This window comes from Argentina silus, assembly GCF_951799395.1.
Source record: "Argentina silus genome assembly, chromosome: 16".
Classification (NCBI taxonomy): domain Eukaryota; kingdom Metazoa; phylum Chordata; class Actinopteri; order Argentiniformes; family Argentinidae; genus Argentina; species Argentina silus.
The window spans coordinates 15,043,344-15,065,942 of NC_139670.1; the positions used below are offsets into that span (position 1 = coordinate 15,043,344).

At 44.6% G+C, this 22,599-nt stretch overlaps 1 protein-coding gene across 1 annotated transcript; it reads left to right on the forward strand.

The window, feature by feature from the left end:
- The first annotated feature begins 1,240 nt into the window (after positions 1-1,240).
- On the forward strand, positions 1,241-22,286 carry gpam (glycerol-3-phosphate acyltransferase, mitochondrial). Its single transcript, XM_083687990.1, has 21 exons — positions 1,241-1,349; positions 6,654-6,779; positions 7,015-7,134; positions 7,338-7,411; positions 8,343-8,456; positions 9,581-9,730; positions 9,992-10,091; positions 10,551-10,687; positions 10,812-10,911; positions 11,915-12,127; positions 12,856-12,969; positions 13,284-13,369; positions 14,541-14,656; positions 16,022-16,092; positions 16,844-17,108; positions 17,375-17,523; positions 17,864-17,941; positions 18,149-18,286; positions 18,560-18,749; positions 18,951-19,009; positions 19,130-22,286. Exons 2-21 carry the CDS (start codon positions 6,687-6,689, stop codon positions 19,244-19,246), a joined length of 2,484 nt encoding a protein of 827 aa, XP_083544116.1. The 5' UTR covers positions 1,241-1,349; positions 6,654-6,686; the 3' UTR covers positions 19,247-22,286.
- Positions 22,287-22,599: the final 313 nt, after the last annotated feature.

A 22,599-nucleotide genomic window follows, 5' to 3' on the forward strand; every position in this document is an offset into this window, starting at 1 on the left:
TGATTTGATTTCACAAACCAATCCATCATGCATCAATCCATCTATTTGGTTTGATATTATTCTTCCAGGTAAGACATATTCTCATTGGAGGCTAGTTCCAATAAATCAAGATATTTATAAATTGAATCAGGTGTGGCCACACTGGCCCTCAGCAGATAAAACAGACCGCTGCTGAATATTGAGCCCAAAAAGCAATAGTGCTCTAAACCCAGATGGTGGCGCCACAGTTCATTCTGCTTTGTGTCATTGCTCTCCGCTACCTTATTAAGTCTAGCTCTCACCATTGTTCCTGTTCTTCCTCTGATGCCCTGACAGTTGGTGCACTGTCCATCAACTCCCCTGCCAGGAGACCCAGTGTCAACGAGAAAGTCAGGCAGTATGGCTCAGCAGCTGCCAGAGTGTACTACAGCCCCCAAGATCTCTGTGCCAACACGGGACACCTCCACAGGCATACACCCTGCCTGGACACCCCTGAGGGCCCCACCATGGTGTTTACATGTCCCACCCCACTGGATGCAGCCCCCCCTGACTACTAGACTCTGCACTGTTATTAGAACACCTGGACATGACCTTGAACAGAAAAATATAATTGTCTTAAAAAATTAGTTTACCTCAAAATCGGTGTCCAAATCACCTTATGGACGTGTGAGCATGTGAAAACAGCTTCCCAATGTCTTCTAGCTAGGTATCATTTGAGGATTTTACCCTGAGTGATGTATTTAGGTGTAATCACATGGTTTTGAAAACTACAAGGAGCTTTAGGGAGTGAGTTTACGTTCCCGAATTAGCTACTGCCTGGTTTGTTTACATCTATAATTAGGGCGACACATGTAGGACGGGTCTAACCTCATCACACAGAGCCTGATTCCAAACCACCTCTGCTACCACACCAACACGATACAGTTACTCCGATTTGAATACCTACACCCCACCTTTTTAAAATGTATTTATAAGCATTATCTTTTGCTTATTGCATCAATATCAGTCGTAAGAAAACTGTTCAACCTATGTGTTTTTCTGAACGTTTTATTCCACAATGATATATTGGATAGATAGATAGATAGATAGATAGATAGATAGATAGATAGATAGATAGATATTTTGCGGGATCGCGCTTTTACTTTTCAGCGAAACGGAAGTTTGAGCCAAACCGGAAGTACGGTGAGAGCGTAGTGTGGTGTGCCAGGCTGTACTTCAGCAGGTCTCGTCCGCTCGCCGCACAGTCGCTTCTGCTGCAGTGGCGGGGTTCACTAGTGCCTCCACCGTCAAGGGCAAGAATTAGCCAGCGTTTCGGTTAACGGCCGGGTTTGCATTTCTACGATATGGTGCAGCGAGAGGTCTTTTTCAAGGTAAGGCTCAGGGAAAACATGAGCTCATTCCAAGTGATATTGGCCAACTCTCACGACGTTTGTCGTCGCCCGGTGGATTGCCGTCTTAACTAGTCATCAATTCAATTGAATTTAGTTGAGCTAGCTAGCTTGCCTGCCTGCCTGCCTGCCGGGGCTAGCTGTCATGACTGCGGTCAGTTAGTGAGTTTTATTGAGAATAAAGCAGGGTGTCTCTGTATTGTCTCGTTTGACTGTACCTCCCACGGCTGTAGCTGGCTAACTAATTGGGATGTGACTGCAGGAGGACAAATGAGTTGTGTGGCTGAAGTTGATTTGCAGCTTCTTTATCTTTTAATTCCCGTTCCACCTTAAGTCGCCGCGGCTGAACCCCCCCCGCTGTCATATTCTGCTTTCAAAGGTCTCGTAAATTGAATTGTAAACCTCGCATCGTTTTAGTCATGGCAAATATGATTATTTTTTTTATTTTTTTTTTAACAAGAAAGGGAAGCTCCTGAATAAATAGACCATGCAACTGTAGTGTAGCCAGTGTAGGTTGACGATGCAAATCACTGTACGAGCCAAATGTAAGCCAAAATATTGCACCTTGCGCATGGAACAATATAGCTCACGTTTTTACCGTCCCGCCACCTCAACTCTTCACTAGAAAAATACTCTTAATAGTTTCATTGTTAGGGTGTGACTTAATCACAAGCAATATGATCATCCCCCCCCCCCCACACACATCTACCATGGGTTCTCGTTTGGCCTGCTTAAAAGACAGACAGCTTGTGAGACGGATTAACCCAGTAACCACGATCATGGATAAGCACGATGTTATGAGAATAGTCAGATCACTGAGCCAACGTTCACTTTTTAGGAAAGAGTATTCACAGTTGCCTTAGCAGACATGAAAGGCTTTGGCTATGTTTTACTTTTTATGTGCATCTAATCATTACCTGTCTGTCAGACGTATTCAGTGAACAATGTGTTAATGATAGATGGCTGAGTGCACTTATATGATCTCAATACAATGCATTGTTGTTCATGATAAACTCATTTACATTATAGCCTAATCTCCCAACATTTCTTATCAAGCCCTTTGCAGACTTGGCTCTGTTGGATACCTATGCATACAGACAGTTTGTGCTGCAACATTGATTGTCTTCAGACTCAAAGAACAACATTTGGGGAATTAAGGTCTCACACCATGTTGTTGCTGGGTCACTGTTTGTGAGGATAAAATGGCAGTGAAACATGTATAGTAAACTGATTTGTTTCAAGATTAGCAACAAAAAAAAACGTAATCAATAAGCAAAACTTCCATACTTGCCTTTCAAGTGCATGTTCCTTAGTTTGACTCATAGAAGACTGTTTGCAGAAGATGACAGATAAAGTAGGTGCCTATGCAATTTGGGTATTAGAAAATTCCGCCGTAGATTGAAGACCCATCTCTTCAGGCTACATCTTAACGGTCCCTCCTAAAGACCTCTTCACCCCCACTGTTAATAAAACAATCATTCTTCTAGCATTGTGACTGCCAATGGCCCCTGGTCTGAGCATTGATTACTTTATCTCATGATGACTGATGGATAGATGATTCACTTACTGAAACAATTGTATTTGTTGTAAGTCGCTTTGGATAAAGGCGTCTGCCATAAATTGTGTATTCATTTGGTGTGTTCTACAGACACCTATGCTAGGCTTATCAGGCGCTCCATCTCACCAGTTTTTTTTCAACAGCATCACCATAACCAGTCCCCAGTTTAATACTGCCGGTCATTGACCTTTTCCAACTCCACTTGAATTCCAGTCACACTCCTCTCATCAATGTGCTGGGCACCTCCAAGCAGAGACCACCACAATGGGACAATGCAGCAAAGCTCACTCATTGCCTGCTTGAGCTGGACAGGAGCGTTTTGGCTTAGCTCATGTCCGGGGTCCTGCTCAACTTGTTATTCACAGGAGATTAACCCTACCCCCCCCTTCTGACACTCACGCATGCATGTGTGCACACACACACACACACACACACACTTGTACACATGCTTGTCTGAGTATCCATTCATAAAGAGCTTCTTTCAGCGTCTGACCTAGTTCCAAATGAATGAGGCACCGGCCATATCGTTTTCTTATTGATAGCGTTAGGAATACCTCCCAAGCCGTAATACTTCATCCTTGAAGGTTGGTACCCGGATGTGTTTTTGTCAGAGTGCAGCTACAGAGAAGTATGATGTTGACTCAAGCCTATTGTTCCTATACATTTGTAGCTAATTTTGTATCGTGGAGTGAATGGTTGTTGTCACAACTGCCTTTTAGTCGTTGGGAACGTCGTTCAAGCCAAGGAGTCAACGTTAGTTGGCCAACTCAAACCGCTAAGCGGACAAATGAAAATAACAAACCCCTTTACATTCGTATCGCTCTGTGACTTGCATGCCCGAGAGTCATGAAAAAGGAACGTTATGCTGTCGTTATTGTTTTACTGTAGCTGATGCTGATGCTTGTCCAGCCACTCAGAAACAGCGTGCAGGGAGCAGGGCATTAGTGAGCACAGGGACACAAAGCCCACTCTGCAGACGATGACTCAGACTTAAAGTCCTGACTAGGGGCTTTTTACGATGCTGCATCTCGTGTGGCCTCAAGGTTGGCTGATATGGTATGGGGATGCTGCAGCCCCACAGAGAACACTGGACAAGGGATGTTGAATACAAAGTACAGATTTGACACCATCAGAGATTTGACTGCGAGGCTTTTTTATGTTGTATGTATGAGTGCTTGCTTTTTGTGTGCAATGTTTGCGAAATGCAAGAGGCAACATGCACATAAAATGCTCCGCTGCTTTACAAGGTCTAGCCTGATTTTTGGTGGAACTATTCAGTCCTATCCACATTGTCCAGATTTGTGAAATATAGTCCAAGACATTACAATATTGTAAGCCTATTTGTGTGCAGCAGGAGAGCTTAGTTGAGACGTACACGTGTATAATGTGATTGCCAGCGTATGAAAGAAAATGTGGCTTTTCAAGTTGGCTTTGTTCTGTATGCCTTCCTTTTTAAGCGAATATGTTTCCCTGCATATAGAATTTTACGTAATCAACACGATTGCTTCAGGCTTTTGCACCAGTCTGGTCTAGCTGGTTGAGACATAGAATTAAATGTCTTATTTCTATGGTTGGAGCCACAGATGTCAGTGTTGAAGAAGGTTTTTGGTTGGTTACAGGGTCAAAGAGAGATCAGGGTAAAGAGAGGGAGGGGATTGAGAGATCAAGTAGGCCAAGTAGGCTTACTTAAGCCCCTAGGTCGCTAACTTTAGCCATGGTTAATACATCAGTGTAGTTGGACTACGATGGCCTGAGGATTTGCCTCCTGTTCCTGTAGGTTTAGGATGTGGCGAGGAGACTCAGTGGGTAGGATACACAGGCTCCACATGTGAAGATGCACTGCAGATGACAACAGCTGATCTGTCCCCCGTGGGAGAGGGAAGCACTGCAGGGAGAGGGGAGGAGAGAGAGGGGAAGCGATGCTTTAAACGCAGAAACATATTTAAATGAGCTGTCAGGGTCAGGCTGGTGTGTTCCTGAATTTTCCTTTTTTTTTTTTTTTTTTAGGCGCGATCTGTCGCCGTCAGGTCTATCTGCCAAGACAGCATTTCTCACTAAAGACAGTGTTGTTATTTTATTGATCTTTAACCTTTTGGATGGAAGGTATGCATGTCCCCCCATATCCTGTTTTCAATCAAAGTAGCATATGTGGCTTTTAAAGCTACAGTCGCTATGTCTCCTAAGTGAGAGTGAAAGCCGCCTAAAATAAGTTCCGAAAGTTATTTCCGGTGGAGAAACGGGACATGTTACTACGGCCGCACTCTAGAGCGGTGCCAACAAAGGTTTGGATAGACCTAAAATTGGAGATGGAAATCTCATCACCATGATTATTCTCTTCATGTGATCTCTGCTCAGAGATCATATTCTCATTCTCTTCATATGATCTCTGCTCATCACGATCTCTGCTCATACCACTCCCCCTCTCTCTGAACAGGTGTGTGCGTGCGTGAGGTGTGTGTGTGTGTGATGTGTCACTGTATGAGTGAGCGTTTGTTTGTTGGTGGCGGGCCAAAGGCTGTAGCCTAACCTGACACCCGAAGGAAAAAGGCTCTGGCCCACAGTTCAGCGAGTCAGCTCCGGTGGAAATGGACACGCAGGTCACAAAGGACAAGCGGAAAGACTGTCTCTTTTTCCATCTGCCTCCTGTCTATGCCCCCCCATGGCCTTTCAGAGGGCCCCAAATACCCCCAAACCTCATCTGTCCCCCTCACCACACCGCGTTGTCACCCCCGGATACAAAAGCCTCTTCTATTCCAGAGCCATGCACATGTAGGCTATAGGCTATCCATGACTGTGCTCTATTCCTTAGGCCCTCATGCCTCATGGCATCATCAATTCCTCCTACCTTTGTACTGTAGAACTGGGTCACCAAAACTAAAGAGTCTGGTGATCGTTAAAAGAATGTAACCCCAATGAATAATTTATGGTGTGTGTGTGTGTGTGTGTGTGTGTGTGTGTGTGTTGGGTGTCCATAGATAGTACACCAGGTGTGGCGCAGTGTTACGTAAAAACTCCACTGTTGCGTCCTTATTGTCCTCCCATGACCAGGAATGTAGGTGCAGGCCAGGCAGAAATCAGGTGAGGTTTAGAACCCTGTCAAACTCCCCAAGCAACCAAAAATGTAGATTAAAATGAACCACATTTTTCAAAAGCCATCAGGCCCATTGTTCTTGCAGAAAGTGCACAATTCAAGAAAGCGTTCACTCACTCTGAACTGCAATGATTTTGTGTTCTAGAATATACATTCCACTTCCACTCTCATCCCTCTGTGCCTTTAAGATTATGTTCAGCCCCAGCATTTCCTTCAGTTGGTCTCCCATGTTCTGGACTCTGAATGGCCTTTACAAAAGAAGGCTTTTTGCTCCACAGCTTTTTTTTATTTTGGCTGACGCACTTTTCACACTCTCACACCTCAGCAGAATCTAACTGGGTCCGGTTCAGTATTTTCTGGATTTGCTTGCTGAAATGTGACTCGTCGCTTTAAGTTTAAATCGGGTCTTGTTGGCACACACCATAGCCAGAGTCAGGGCTCAGTTCAGTCCAACCAGCATTTTTGGTTCACACCCCAGCGTCTAAACATAACCTCAGACACTCCATGGTTTAGTTAGAATAGGCCTAGATGATTGGCTCTGTGTGGAGAATGATTTGCTGTAGGAGTATATTTCTTTGTCCCATCCCAAATGAAGTCTGTGGTACCATTGTCTCTGTGTTGTCTCTTGGCCTGATAGATTCCTAGCTGGTGTGTGATATAAAGGCAGGGGATGGACGTGTTGGTCTCATTGGGGCCTGACAGCCTTCAGGTTAACAGTGCCGACCAAGGAGGGAGTCGATGGAAACAGCCCAACGACGACTCGGTAAGACAGGACTTCAACAGACTGATAGTGTGTAGAAACGCTGTTTGATGAGAATGGAGAAGGGGGGTGGAGAAGCTAGAGATATTTTAAAAGATATGTGGGTGGGTGGAGATTGTGTTTGTATTTGTTGTACCCCCACCCGCTGATTTTAAGAGGAATCAAGTCCAGTCCAAACATCTGTGTGACCTCTGAAATATTTGTTCTGCTGTGTGTATGTGCCTCCGCCCCCCTCCAGGACCGCAGCTCCAGTCCCTCAGTGCTCCGCTGTGTGACCAGCACGTGGAAGGAGGGCCTGCTGAACAGGAAGAGGCCATTTGTGGGCCGCTGCTGCCACTCCTGCACCCCTCAGAGCCAGGTCAGCAAAGCCAGGCACTACTGCTGAGAGCAGATCCACTTCATTTCAAAGACCAGACCACTATTTGCCTGAAATAATTAGTAAAACAATGGAAAAAGCTTAATAATGATGTTATCATCAATGTGTACCCTCTACTATGTCCCTGATTATAACCATGATGTAACTTTAACTGAAGTAAGTATCATGACTGTTTTCTCTCACAGGAGAGACTCTTCAACTCCAGCATCCCATCTTTGGGACTACGCAATGTGATTTACATCAATGAGACCCACACCAGGTAAACCATTAATACCATAGTAAACCCCCCACTAGATTAACCAGTATTATCACTATAAACCCACACCAACTGGTCATTTACTGACTAGACATTCACATCGCCCCCTATATGAAGGGCTTGATACTTTCTAATGGAAAGTCAAGCAGAGTAACCAGCAATACTAATGTTGCAGTGAACTCTTACTACAGGCCTTTATTGTTAACCAGTGTGTTTATATACACAGCCCACACTAACTAATTTGCTGAGGGTAAAGGAGTGCTTCTCCATGTGAAACAGTGGAAACCTAATGGATAAATAATTGACTGTTTGTCAGCGGACACCGGTCACTTGTATCTGGTGACTGACCTCAGAGCTGGCTCTAGCTGCCTCACAAACAAAGGAAAATATAGGATTACGTTGAATACGTTTACATGCAAGCTATGAATCCGATATTACTCAGCATAAGGCATGAGTCATGTAAACCCCTTATTCTTGGTTTGCAAGCCCACAAGCAAGCATAGTCTGAATAGAACGTGAGGTATTTGTTGGATTATAATACGACTATTAGGACATGTATACACCTTATTCCGAATTCCCATTTCAGTTGGAGTATTTCCTGACAGTATGTGTCAATTGCGCATCCCTACTCCAGTGTGAGCACTGGACACTTGTACACCAAACTGCACACCAAACTGGTTGGTGATGATGCGGTACTTGGCACGGCTATCTACAATAGCTTGGAGAGCAACTTAATTTAAATTGTAATTTTATTTCATTTTCTTACAACAAAGAGGAAATTGTAGAGCACAATTGACACTTGCATCTCCAACGTCACAAAATAATGTATTCGTAGGGATCATGCCACGCCTCTCCCTCATCTAGCACCAACCATTGTACAGTAACATTTGACTGTATTGGATGAGAACGCACTGATTTCCATATGACCTTGCAGACACCGGGGCTGGCTGGCCCGCAGACTCAGCTACGTGCTGTTTGTCATGGAGAGGGACGTCCAGAAGGACATGTTCGCCAGGAATGTGGTGGACAACGTGCTCAATAACAGCAGGTAGGATTGGGAGAGAGGGGAGAATGGAGAGGGAGGGAGTGGGGGAGGAAGAAGTAAGAGGGAGGGAGAGAGAGAAAGAGCTCAAGATACTGGGAGAAGGGTAAAAACAGACAAAGCCCATACGACAAAGACAAAGCCCATAATAGCCCATACGCTATTATCGAAAGTGGCTTCCTCTCCTCATCTATTTTCGAGAGACTTGATTGGCTTAAAGACCTCTGAACTTAGCCTAGCTGAAGCTAGATCAACGTGGTACACAGCGAGCGCTGCACTCACTTGGTCTAGAAACCCTACTTTCCTCATTCTCGTTAACTCCCCAGTCAAGCGGCTTCTGAGCTGGCGCGTTGATTGGTTCTCACATACTTTGTATTTGCAGCGAAAGGTGGATGGAGTGTAAGGTGATCGGGTGGTTCTTAAAACAAACATACCTCACGGTTTGTTCGATTAAAAGACAGATTAGAAGATAAGATACAGGGTACCACCGTAGGGCACAGCCCCTTCATTATCGACTCACCGTGCCGAACAAACAGCCTCTACCCAGTCTCTGAAGTCAGGTACGGAGTACTACGGACTTCGAGTCACAATTCAGTCAGGCTATTCTGAACTATCACTTGGCTTCGTTTCTCCAATCTAATCTTATCTGTGGTTATGAGGACAATATGATGATGAATGGTGGTGGAAGTAAGTGATGTATGACCACTAAGACACAAGTTAAGACACAGTGTTCTTGAGTGTAGCGGAGGTTATTTGGAACCACACTCTCATGACGAGGTAGCCCTGCTTGAGTCATACAGCCCCCTGACCTAGATGTCCTCTTGGCCTTATGGTAGATGCTTGTGTCTTCCACATGGGAGACCCGTGTTCAAACCCCACCTGTCACATGAGCCTGTTTCTAAGTATGCTCTTGAAACATCCAGGGGTGAGTTTCCTTGAAACCCTTGTAGCATCATCTTTTAATCACCTATTGTGGCGCTGCAAAACATCCAGAAGACTCACCCAGGTCATGATTTTGAACCCTTGAAACGGTCCGAGTATAATCCCCTTGCTTGAACAGGCAGTGTCAGGGCTTTCGTAGAGCAGTGTCCTTAAACTCCCACAGCCTTTACAGTACTCCTCTCTCCCAGGGTGGAGAGTGCCATCGTGGAGGTGGTCACTGAGTCCGACCCGGCAGCCACAGAGCCTGGGGCTGAGTACAAGACGGTCAGCAAGGTGAGGCGGAAAGCCAGAGGGTTCCTCCAGGAGATGGTGGCCAACATCTCACCAGCCTTCATCAGGTACAACAGTCATCATCTTCATCATTTTCATCTTTATGCCTTATCCTGTATCCGTGTAGCTCTACACATATCATATCAATCATACTGTATGCAGATGCTGTACTGTGTTTGTGTTCTGACAGTGTCTTCAAAACTGTCTCTAAGGAGGATTAATGAAGTGTATTGAATCCTTTAGTGTTTATCATTTCCATGTTATTCCTCCAAGTTTTTGTGTCGCAGACCTTCAGATTAGAGTGACTTCATTGATTGCTTGTCCTCCAGGTTGACGGGATGGGCTCTTCTGAAGCTCTTCAACGGTTTCTTCTGGAGCATCCAGATCCACAAGGGCCAGCTGGAGATGGTCAAAAAGGCTGCTACAGAGGTTAGCCTCTATCTTAACACCTTACCGTGTCCAAATATGTCTCACAATATGATCCAATGACAGTGGCCCAGGGCCAGTACATTTTTATTTAGTTTTAAATTGTACAAATATTTGTTTGTTTCATTTATTTATTTTAGACAATTTATTGTCACACATTCCATTAACACATGTATTGCGTATAGAGAGACAGCACACTAACGTAGGGGCCCCAGCATAGCCCCATTAAACCTCACCAGGTCACGGCCAGTCAAAATTCAGTTCAGGTTTGTAGATGTCTGGCATATTGGTCAGTAAGGGGGGGGGAAAGCGAACGTTGGACCCTGTCATAAGATTGATAGACTCGGCGGCTCAACCACATTTAAAACTAGTAGTTGTAGTAGCATTTATCTGCAGCTCGCAGTCGACTGTGGTCGTTTCAAAATGCAAACTGACGATGTTATCTGTCTGTGTGCCTTGCAGAACAACGCTCCCCTGGTCTTCCTCCCGGTACACAAGTCCCACATTGACTACCTGCTCATCACCTTCATCCTCTTCTGCCACAACATCAAAGCCCCCCACATCGCCGCCGGCAACAACCTCAACATCCCTATCTTCAGGTGGGCTGGTTATTAAAGGAGACCCTAAGGCCAAAGGTGGCAGATTCTAATGCTCTAGTCTGTCGGTGACTCCATAGAAGCACGTTATCATGAAGTCACAGTTGTCTTGCGTTTATGTTTGCAGCACATTGATACGTAAACTGGGAGGGTTCTTCATTCGGCGAAAACTCGACGAGATGGGGAATGGAAAGAAAGACGTCTTGTACAGGTCTTTACTTCACGCAGTAAGTACTGTACTGTATGTAGAAAAGGACAATGGAATTAAATAGCGAATGTGACCTTTCAGGTAGAACAGCCTACTTTAGTCGGTTTGAACTGGTTTGTGTGACACTAGTGTTCAGTTGAGGTTGCTTAAGAGGCTTGGCCCTTCTCTCTCCGGTGAATGTGGCCCTTCTCTCTCTCTCGTGTGTGTGTGTGTGTGTGTGTGTGGATAGAATTCATGAATAGAATACGCTTGTAGACAACTGAAATCTTCTAGTCTTGACCTACTTTGAGCGTGCCTAGGTAGGCCTTTCAGGTTTGAATAACTGCTTTTCATTTGTTGTGACGCTAATTGAGAATGATAACCACTTAGCAACTTCCACAACTCTGACTCGCCTCACTCAGATACTTTAGGCCTATACCCTCTTTGCTCTCCTGACGTCACTCAAATGATGCCTGGCTTAGACATCGCCTTCCTGAAGCCTGTACAGTGTCTGACAGCTGTGTACACTCGTGTATTTGGAGTAACTTTCTCTGTGTACTAAAGGGCCAACTTGGCACATGGCCCATTTTTAGGAGGGTGCAGTGTCTATGTCCTGAAACCATGATATGGCGCTCTGAACATTCTTCTTCCAGAGACCTTTGGTCGCCCTGCACGTAATCACTTTGATCCAGGCTGCCTGGGACTGGGTACAGCAGCAATGCGCTTAGCATTTAGCATGACCTAGTATTGCCAGATGACTGAAATTGAAATGCACTTTATTGAGAGGAGTTGATTGATACCAGAGTCTACTATTGCGCACACTCTCTCCCTCTATCTGTCTCTCCCTTTTGTCTCTTCTCTCTATCTCTCCCTTTCCTCTCCCTCGTCCCTATTTCTGTCTATCCCTCTACTTTTTTTTTCTCTCCTTCTCTTTTACCCCCCTCTCTCTCTCTGTCGTTCTATTCTTCACCCACTCTCTCTTTTTATCCTCTGTCTTCTATTACATTATATGCACTCCTAATGCACACCTTCTCCCCTGCCAGTACACAGAGGAGTTGTTGCGTCAGCAGCAGTTCCTGGAGGTCTACCTGGAGGGCACACGCTCCCGAAGCGGCAAGCCCTCCCCGGCCCGCGCCGGCATGCTCTCCATCGTGGTGGACGCCCTCTGCACCGGCTCCATCCCCGACGTGCTGGTGGTGCCCGTGGGCATCTCCTACGACCGCATTCTGGAAGGAAACTACAACAGCGAGCAGCTAGTACGTGGGGGGGGGGGGGGGGGGGGGAGAGTGTGTTTCGGTTCACCACACATGCTATGGGGCCGTAGGTTTGATGGGTTGATACAGGGGGTATCAACAGGGGTATACAGGGCTCCAGGCTAAGCTTTTCCCAATGGCACCAGCACAAGATTTTGTCACGCAATAGAACAAATGAGTAGGCTAATCGTCTTCGAAATGAACTTGGCATTGCATTCAGAGACAACTTGCTGTGCGTGTGCTAAATATTTCCTTTTGTCATTATAATGGTCTCACTATTTACAGACGCATACGGAAATGCATTACATGCTACATCGCCTATTCATAGATAATACACAAATAAAAAAACATTGATCATGGCATCGCAGTTGCATGCGGGAGAAGGCATTTCCAGGCAGCATGCATAACACTGACAGTATGGACCAAGACAAGTCATATGGATATCGATTGGAAAGAAGATGTTAAATTAGGCTTAAACAACTATCGACCACCTCACAGCCAAATGTTCTTTTTGTAAGAAGGGGGGAGTATTTTAATTGGGTCGTTGCTGCAAAAGTGAAGAGGTTAGGTCAATGACCTACCTGGCTAAATCAAGTTGAGTGTTGGACTGCGCTTATGTTGTGGGTGTCTTTCGGAGTATGTGTGTGGTGTTTTTGTTTGTGTATGTTACTAACCCCATCCTGCTACCCCCCCCCCCCCCCCCCACCCACCCCCACCCCTCTCTCTCTTAGGGTAAGCCCAAGAAGAATGAGAGTCTGTGGGGCGCAGCGTGTGGAGTGTTCCGGATGCTGAGGAAGAACTATGGCTGTGTGAGAGTGGACTTCACTCAGCCCTTCTCTCTGAAGGTGAGAGGACGTAAAGATAAACACCCGCTGTAAAGTGCCAGTCAAAGAACTTAGTTAATATTGTACACTTGTACACATTTGACAATCCTCTACCAAGTTTTCTCTACAAACTACCCCCCCTGTCAACTGGACCCACCTACTACCCCCCGTCAATTGTACTTTAGCTATTCCTGTCCAGTGCTCCCTATAAACTACCTCTTATGAACTCATCTCCAAGTATGGTGCTGTTTGGCAGGTTAAGAATTCGAAAGCACAGTTTGTTCGATGATCGTCTTCAAATGTTTGAATGGGCCTTCTCTTGTGTGTCCTTCTAGGAGTACCTGGACACCCAGAGAAGTTGGCATATCCCACCACCTCTTTCCCTGGAACAGACCCTGGTGCCTACCATCATCTCTGCTCAGTATGTATACATACACGCAGATGTACACACAGGCGCACACACACACACACATACACTCACCAAACACTTTATTAGGAACACCTATACACCTTCTCATGGTGGAGGTGATGTAATGGTGTGGGGAATGTTTTCCTGGCACACTTTGGGCCCGTTAATACCAATCAATCGTCGCTTGAAAATAGGAGGCCCTACCCAATATTAGTATAGTGTTCCTAATAAAGTGTTGTGAGAGAGATTAGAACACTATACTAATACTGGGTAGGGCCTCCCTTTGCTCTCAAAACAGCCTCAATTCTTCGTGGCATTGATTCCACAAGATGTTGGGAACATTCCTTTGAGATTCTGGTCCGTGATGACATGATTTGTCATGTTCATGAAAACAGTTTGAGATGACTTTAGAAGATGGGTAAATTGTGGCCATGAAGGGATGCACGTGGTCAGCAACGATATTCAAATAGGCTGTGGCATTCAAGCGATGATTGATTGGTATTAACGGGCCCAAAGTGTGCCAAGAAAACATTCCCCACACCATTACACCACCTCCACCATGAGAAGGTGTACAGGTGTTCCTAATAAAGTGCTCTGTGAGTGTACACTCAGACACACGCAGATATACACACAGGCGCACGCAAGCACACACACACACACACACACACACACACAGACAGAGCGCATTGAAACGGGACACTTTGACCTCTCACCCTGTTCACCTCAAACAAACAGAGGGCCCCGCTCTCCCTGGAATTGTTAGTATGACCCATAAGCCCTCTTCTCTGAGTGACTCACAACAACAAGCCCATGCCCCATGGCTACACATCTGTCTTTATCAGACATCTGAGGACATTGCATTTCAGTGTCAACACCGGGTACTGTCGGTCAGGACGCTTCCCTTGTTCCTTAACAATTGAAATACTTCACCACTAAGGCCACTATTTATATCCCTCACCTCAAGTTAATCATCACCTTCATCTAGGTTAATCATCTAAATGTAGTCCTGATGTCATGCAAAATCGGATGAAGTGCAATACCGTTTTTCCGAATTGCTCTTGCTTTATTGGACGCTGTCGTAACAGTCCAGAGCCATCGCATGTGTTTGGAGTTACCTGTAGCCTATATGTGATATTGTGAATGTACTTTAAGCCCGGTCCCTGTTCTCTGCCGTGTTCTCCAGGCCAGACCAGGCGGTGTTCAACGGAGTGGAGGAAGAGCCTCTCAACTCCGGGGACCTTTCTGACGAGCCCTGGAGGAGACAAGTCATCGCCAACCTGGCCAAGCACGTCCTCTTCAGTAAGACCGAGACCCCTGTTCTGTGTTAACCTATCTCATTAGAACGCCGTCATCTTCTCATCCAATTGTATTTCTCTCAGTAAGGGAGCCAATGACATTAGTTCACGCCGTTAAATTCAGCAAACAAGCACGGCGTGTAATGTGTGATTTGATCCCACGTCACAATGCACTCCAAAGCACCACCACCACTATGCCAGGGCATTTCTTTGTGGTCTTTGGCGACTGCATGAGTATTTTTTTTTTTTACTCTTTTATAAGGGTATGTTTACTTCAGCTGTCAATATATTGCAGCCAATTGAAGAACATTCTATTGAGTAAGAGGATTTGTTAGCTGCAGCCAAGAAGCATCAGCGTGTTCTTATATTCTGTACAATATGCTACATAATTATACTATATAAGCATATATATATAGTGTATAGTAGGAAAATCCATAAAGTGATATTCTCTACAGGTAATAAATCTGCTGATATGCCTTATGACAGGCTTATTACACCTGTCACACACACAAAAGACCTGAGAGAACGTCCTCACATTAAAGCCTATTACCACACGTCACATCTCTATTAGTAAGATCCACTAACAACATTTGAGCTTTTACCCTGTGCTCTGAAAATGAACTGGTTCTCCCCTGGCTCATTGAATGGAATTATCCCCCCGCTAGTTCTATTCACATCAACCAATGGCAGGCTCTCCAGCCGGATGGCATGTTGTTTTCAGCCAATCCCAGCGAGGGGAGGATTGGTGCTCTGGTCAGAGGTGGAATTGCAGTATCAGTGGCGCTGGTTGTAAATGTTTTACACAGGCTGACACTCTACTCAAGATGAGTCCACGGTAGACAGTGATCAGCTGTCTAGCAGTCTTGTGTTGTGTTGGGCTGAGCCTTTTATCGTGAGAACAATACAGGGATCGCATCTGCACAAACACACACACCTTAGACAGGTACATCAAGTAGTTCAAGTCTATTTGGCCAGGCCTCAATCTTCCTCTCCTTTTTAGCTGAAGCAATACAAGATATGTTACACTTATTTATTAATATTGTCCATCAAATTTGGTTTGCTTTTTTCCCCCCCACACAGTTTTCTTTTGCTCTAAAGAAAATAATGTTCTCATATCATCTCAACTTACCTAGGAAGACCACGGATAATTGTGAATAAATCTGTTCTCTGTTGTCATAGTTACTATTTGACCTACAACATGGTATCATGATATGTTTTGAAGGACAGCCTCAGTCAGTACTTGCTGTCCCTTCCAGGCAGTTGGAAGGACATTCCTCCATGTGACTGCCGTCTCGTCTGGTTCTGTGACATGTCGATGTGACGTTTTTGGTGACACAGGTCAGCTAACATGTGCTTCTCCCCCCCACAGCGGCTAACAAGTCCTCAGCGATCATGTCCACACACATTGTAGCCTGTCTGCTCCTCTACAGACACAGACAGGTAAGATGCCTCATCCCTTCCCTTCCCTGCCCTCCTCTTCCTCCTCCTCCTGCTCTTTCACCGCCGAGAGGGGATCTATAAATGTCACCAACCACTGCATCAATGTAATGGATCACGCTCCTGCCTCCCCTTCCTCTCTCTTTGTCTGACCTCTCTCTCTTCCTCTCCTGGCCAGAGTGGTGCAGCTACGCCCTCTGCAGGCACAGACATGCTTTTGCATTGTGTTAAAAGGCATTTTGTTTGTGCACCTGTATCGAAAGTGGCTTTGGTATGGTTGTTGCCAGGTCATTGATTGTACAGGGAGACGCACCTGAAAGCTTTTCCCTGTGTTTGGTGGGCTGCCTTTCCCTCTCGAACCCTGTAGCTTTCAAACACATGCACCACTGCATTATGCATGTGTTGAACTAGAGACACTTGAAGGGGTTGTAGCATGTTTCTACGGATCCATCTTCACTGCAAAGCTGATCTGTATGCAATAGATAGATAGATAGGCCCCTTAATGATATACAGTATATTCACTTTACAGCTGATCTATTGTTTGTGTCTATACAAAAAAGAAGGCATTTTTGTACCACATGTTTTGTGTTTGTAGTTTACATCAGTTTGTTGACTTTGACTAATATCCCCATGGCTTGTCAACTATGGAAAGGATGCATGTTAAGAGTTTGTTTCATCTTAATGAGATTAACCCGGATTGACGAATATCGAATTCGAAGCTGAAACGCTCCCTCCGTTTCCTCCTCCGCTCCAGGGTGTGGCGCTGTCCAAGCTGGTGGAGGACTTCTTCAACATAAAGGAGGAGATCCTGTCACGTGACTTTGACCTGGGCTTCTCAGGCAACTCTGAGGACGTGGTCATGCATGCGCTTCATCTCCTAGGCAACTGCGTCAACGTGACCAGCACCAACCGCAACACCGAGTTCACCATCTCCCCTAGCAACACGGTGCAGGCACTGTTTGAGCTCAACTTCTACAGCAACGGCCTCTTCCACGTCTTCATATCTGACGCCATCATAGGTACGCACTGCTGGTCTTACGAAACCTCTGACTGACTTACTGTTCAGGAGAATGTCATGAATTAAACTTCGTAAAAATACAGTATATTGCAGTGTTTCCATATTCTGTGTCGGGAGTAAATATGACTTGAGGTATGACTGAAATATGTCTGTCGATATGACTCAAGTCATTTCTCCCAGTGTCTCAACCACTTCCTGGCTTACAGGTTTGTTTTCCCCATCTTACTGTTTCTGTCCATTTCCTCATTCCCCCCCCCCCCCCCCCAGCATGCAGTGCTCTGGCGTTGCAGCGGGAGCAGGCTGTGGAGACGGGGGCGGAGCAGGGATGGACCAGCAGCCTCCTCAGTCAGGAGAGGCTGATCCGGAAAGCCGCCGGCCTCTCCCACTTCCTCACCAACGAGGTCGCTGTCGCGCCGGTAAGTGACGTGGCTCAGTTGGTAGAGCATGGCGTTAATAACGCTACGGTTGTGGGTGTGATTCCCGCTGGGACCATATATAGTGAAAAATGTATGCACTCACTGCAATGTAAGTCGATTTGGATAAAAGCGTCAGCTAAATGGCATTTATTATTATTATTATGACGTCTCCCCAGGAGAGTAGAAGGAGAAAAATACATAGATTAAAAAAAAAACTAATGATAATCTCTCGTGTTGAGCTATCACATATGTCACAAAGTGTGTATCGTGTAACAATGTGATCTGTTGTATCTCCTTTTAATATCTGTATGATATGTAATTTGGTATTGTCCCTCCCCAGCCCTGTCAGACTATCTACCAGGTCTTCCATGATGCTGTCAGCCGCTTGATCCAGTATGGAGTTCTCTATGTCGCAGAGGTAAAGTTCCGCATCTAACCCTCTCTCAACAGTGACGCATGGTATAGGTGTGGCTGGACAATTGTCTATTAAGTATCGTCACAATATGCATGTGCAAATGATCTGTGTGTTTTAACTACTATGTAGCCATGTTTCTTTGTCTGGACCGTGTCATCTTAGTCATTGAACCGTGTGTGTGTGTGTGTGTGTGTGTGTGTGCGTGGTCAGGAGGACCAGGAGGAGCTGAGCCCGAGCCCTACAGAGGAACCCTGGCCTAAGAAGTTCCCTGAGCCGCTGTCGTGGAGGAGCGATGAGGAGGATGAAGACAGTGACTTTGGAGAAGAGCAGAGGGATCGTTACCTCAAGGTCTACCACACTGGCTACCTTAAACACATAGTTACCTGCTACATTAGTTTCATTGTTTTACCACAAGTCATATTGAGAAATGAAAATGTCTCAACCTGTTATCACTATGGAGGTGTTGAATTGCTCATGAATATCTGATATATATGCTATATTTTCTCTCAAGGTATTCTATGGAGTAGTGTCAAGGATGTACATCAGTACCTTTACTACCAAAAACTATGACCAAACCTGCTCAGAATCTGACCCCCTTGTCCGTTGTCTCTGTTGTTGCAGGTGAGCATGTCCCCGGAGCACCAGGAGTTCTTTGTGTTCCTGCAGCACCTACTGAGCCCAGTGCTGGAGGCCTACAGCGGGGCAGCCATCTTTGTCCACAGCCTGAGCCAGCCCATGGCCGAGCCAGAGTACACGCAGCAGCTCTTCAGATACCTGCTCACCCGCACAGAGAAGGGCATCGCCGCCTACGGTACGGTCACATGATGTGTGGGGAGAACGTTACCGTTCAAACGCTTCAAACCAGTGGTTCTCAAATGACGGTGGATTGTGGGCCGGAACCCACATTTTTGGACAGTTTGCTAATGTTTAAGTAACATACATGAGTCTAGAAATAACTATATTTGATCAACCTTAACAAATCTTTCCTGATTCTTCTTTTCTCATCTCTCAGGTGAAAGTGCGACGCACTACCTTGTAAAGAACACAGTGAGGACGTTTAAAGAACTTGGGGTGAGATATCTTTGATAGCAGCAATGTCAAATTTGTATTAATAGCTGACGACAGTTAATTTCCTGTTTTAGATAGTTCTGATGTCCGTCTCCTTGTTTTCTATGATTTGATTGGCCACAGGTTCTGAAGGAGAGGCGGGAGAATCGTGTGACATTTGTGGAGCTGAGCAACACCTTCCTACCTCAGGCCAACCGGAACAAACTCCTGCAGTACATCCTGGGCTTCACCCTCCTGTGACCTACAACCTTTTGACGACCCCCCCCCCCCCAACCCTCGATTCCCACTCTGACCCGGGCTCCACCCCACAAGTACTTCACTCAAGGGCTTTTACTGGCGAGTTCTAACCAATCAGAGGTGCTACTCTATGGATAGCTTTACCAGGAAGTGCCTTCATGGAAACATGCTAACCGTTAGCCGTTAGCCAGAAGAGACTTGAAGTCCGTCTTCCTCCTCCGTTCAAGACCCTAAGGTTTCTTCCACCCGTAGAACTGTGCAGCTAGTGAAAGTGATTAACCACTTTTTTTGGAGGGAGGGGGGAAAAAAAAAAAAGAAAGAAAAAAAGAAAACAATCCCTCTTCTTACTCTCCAGTCATCGTCCTTTTTCTGTGTCCTTTATTTGCCAGTGAAAGCCCTAGGTTGTAATTTGATTGGTCTTTTATCTGTGGGGAATAAGGACTAAACGTCATTGGACTAACTTGTCTCGTTTTGTTTTTTCTTCTCGCAGTCCAGTTAATGAATGTCATCTTTTACGATAAAAAAAAAAAAACGGATTGCCTTTGGTGTAAACAAACCAACAAAATAATATAATCTGCGACGACTACAAACAAGGGAATTTTATGCCGACTCATCTGCACCAGAGCGCATGTAAAGAGAATTGCTAATTGCTAGGCCCACACTAGCATATTGTATGTTAAAATAATTAAACCATGTTATCGAGACGGACACATTTAGAGGAGAAGCCTCTTGGTTGAGAAACTTTCCACCCAAGTGTGCTCATCTCAAGTTCAGTCCATGGGCATGTTCTACAGCAAGTTAGCAATTCATGCTATGATTTTTTATAGACCTCTACAGACGTAATCCTCATGTTTTGTTAATGCTTGAAGTCAGCAGTACACTTTCAGATATACCAACATATTGTGCAACCTTTTCTGAAACATCAAAATGTGGCTCAGATTGCACGTCAAGAAGAGGCATTATGAGATTTCAATAACCACATGAAACATCATATGTAGCATTTGATTTAAGAACGCATCTTAATTACATTCAGAGATGATACTATGCAGATGGAAACCTCCATCTTATGAGTGTTCTCCATCTAGAAATATTGAAATGTGTGGCTCAAGCAGAGCTGATACACATGAATTGCTGCGCACACACAAAAAAAACGTCTCTTCCTGAGAGTTATGAAGCATTGAGGTACCCTGAAAAAAATCTAGCACTTCCTTTTCATATACTAGAGTATGTACAGTGTGTGTGTATACTATGTATTCAAATGTTTTCTCCAGAACAGGTTACAGCAGAATAGGCCAGTACAAAACTCAGCTATTAATAATTTGTTCAAGCATAATAACATGTCAATGTTAAAAAATATATACTTTGTACATTACTAGGTGTACTTATTGGAGGTCCAGCATAAGGTAGAATATGAGGCACGAGCAATGTTTAGTGCATTTAGTAAATGCAATGTATATTTGGACTTTGTTATGAATTCTTTTGATTTCGTAGGGGTGTGAATTTGCGGTGTCCGTTAGTGTGTTGCCCAACATCTACATGAATGTAGCACACCAGAGCACATAAACTACCTATAACCTTTCATATGAGCTACGTAAGGCCAAATGAGATCATTTATTTCCGTCAACTCATGTATGTTTATTCCTCTGAAAGTTCTTAACAATGGGATGGGTTGGGGACAAAAAATTTACCTGGTTTTGTGTGTACTCATTTTTATTTGTTACAGTAAGACTCTGTACTGTAGAATACCTCTGTAGGACAACTTGTTGTATTATATGTTTGCTTCCACGCACAACGTTCAGACAGCTGGAAATGTTTTACACTCATGGTTGGGTAGTTCCCATCGTCATAGGACCTTTTAGTTATGAATGGTACATATCCACTGGACTTCATTAAACAAGCAAAGGGGTTCTCCTGAAGCTACTTAGCTATTAGATGGGAGATAGAGGCTCAGAACACTGTGGCCCCAAGTTGTCATAGCTAGAACTGTTTAGTCTTGAAGAAAAGGGAGATATTTCTAACCCTTTTTACCTGTTGTTTACTGCTGTGGCAAGCAGCAAAGCCTTGGTAGGTGTAGCCGATAGTAGTTCCATTATCCCTTACCTCTCTCTTTTCCGTCTTCACGATTTATCTGTTTTTTTGGTATGGATTTAGCCATCCATCATCTACGAAGGTTGTTCTTTCACTACCCTTTTTTTTTTATACTCCCTGTCAGTCTGTTGATGTCAGTCTCTCTTTGGTGGAGGAGTTGTTCAGTCCTACATGCACACACCGATTGTGAAACATGGAAAAGGATTATTAAAAAAGGAGGGGGAAAAACAGAATGGTATTCAACACGTTTCCACAAATCTCAACAAGACAAAAATATTTGGAAAGACTAATTTGGTCTGTGGTATTAAGATGGATAATGGGTCTGTGTAAAAAGAAAAAAAAGAAAAGAAAAATGTAGACCCTCTGATATTGCACATAATTTATTCATTTTGTGATCATAATCGGCAATGGTCTCAATTAATTTAAATGTATTCACTTAGTTATACTGAATGTGAGGTAGAATATGGAGTATGCAATTTCCCCTAGGATATTTATGGTTTGGTTGTGAAGGTTAGACACTGGAAGGCTTCGAAATGCAATGGAAAATGGAATTGAAAGTGCAACTCAGTGTTTAAGTGGGCATTTTTTGGGGGTTGAAATGGCATTGCCCCCGTTGAGAGTTGGGATAGTGAAGTGGGATATCAGAGATGAGTATTGGCTCACCAGGGAAGTTAATTGAGCACAGAGCATCAAATCTCTCATCATCTTTTTTTGTTGCCTGGTCTAGATGTTGCTTTTGGGAAACGCACCAGAGTTGAAATACATTTTGTAGCCCTCAAGAGGGCACTTACGTACCTATGTTGAAGAACAGATAAGTATGTATGACCAGTGGGAACATGATCTGTGTGCATACCATCAGAACACAATTACGCAGCTTATTAATCTATCTACTCTTTCTATACTTACTTAAGCTACTAGCTCTCAAAGAGTACAGTATTGAAAGCAATAACAAAAATCCCAGATTCTGAAATGTACCCAAAACCAATAACACCGTGTCGCTCCCAAGCATAGACAAGGCTTTGTGTATGTAGGTATCCGCTGGTCGCCTTCAATCCTCATCGGCACTTAAATGTGAACTCTCTTATTAACCTGAGAAATGTATATTACTGACTAGTGTGTGAATACTTTATTTGAAGAGAATGGTAGTTGTTTCAGTAGGAAACCAAGTTGGGTTTGTTACCTCTTGAATGTATCTCTTATCTTTCCATTATGTAGGATTCTCAGCGCACAAACATTGTTTTAGGTTTGATACATCCGAACGAGGGTTG

Coding starts and splice junctions, on each gene's coding strand:
- gpam (XM_083687990.1), top strand. CDS start 6,687: ATGGACGTGTTGGTCTCATTGGGGCCTGACAGCCTTCAGGTTAACAGT. Junction 17,109..17,374: donor CATATCTGACGCCATCATAG/GTACGCACTGCT, acceptor CCCCCCCCCCAG/CATGCAGTGCTCTGGCGTTG. Junction 18,750..18,950: donor GAAGGGCATCGCCGCCTACG/GTACGGTCACAT, acceptor CTCATCTCTCAG/GTGAAAGTGCGACGCACTAC.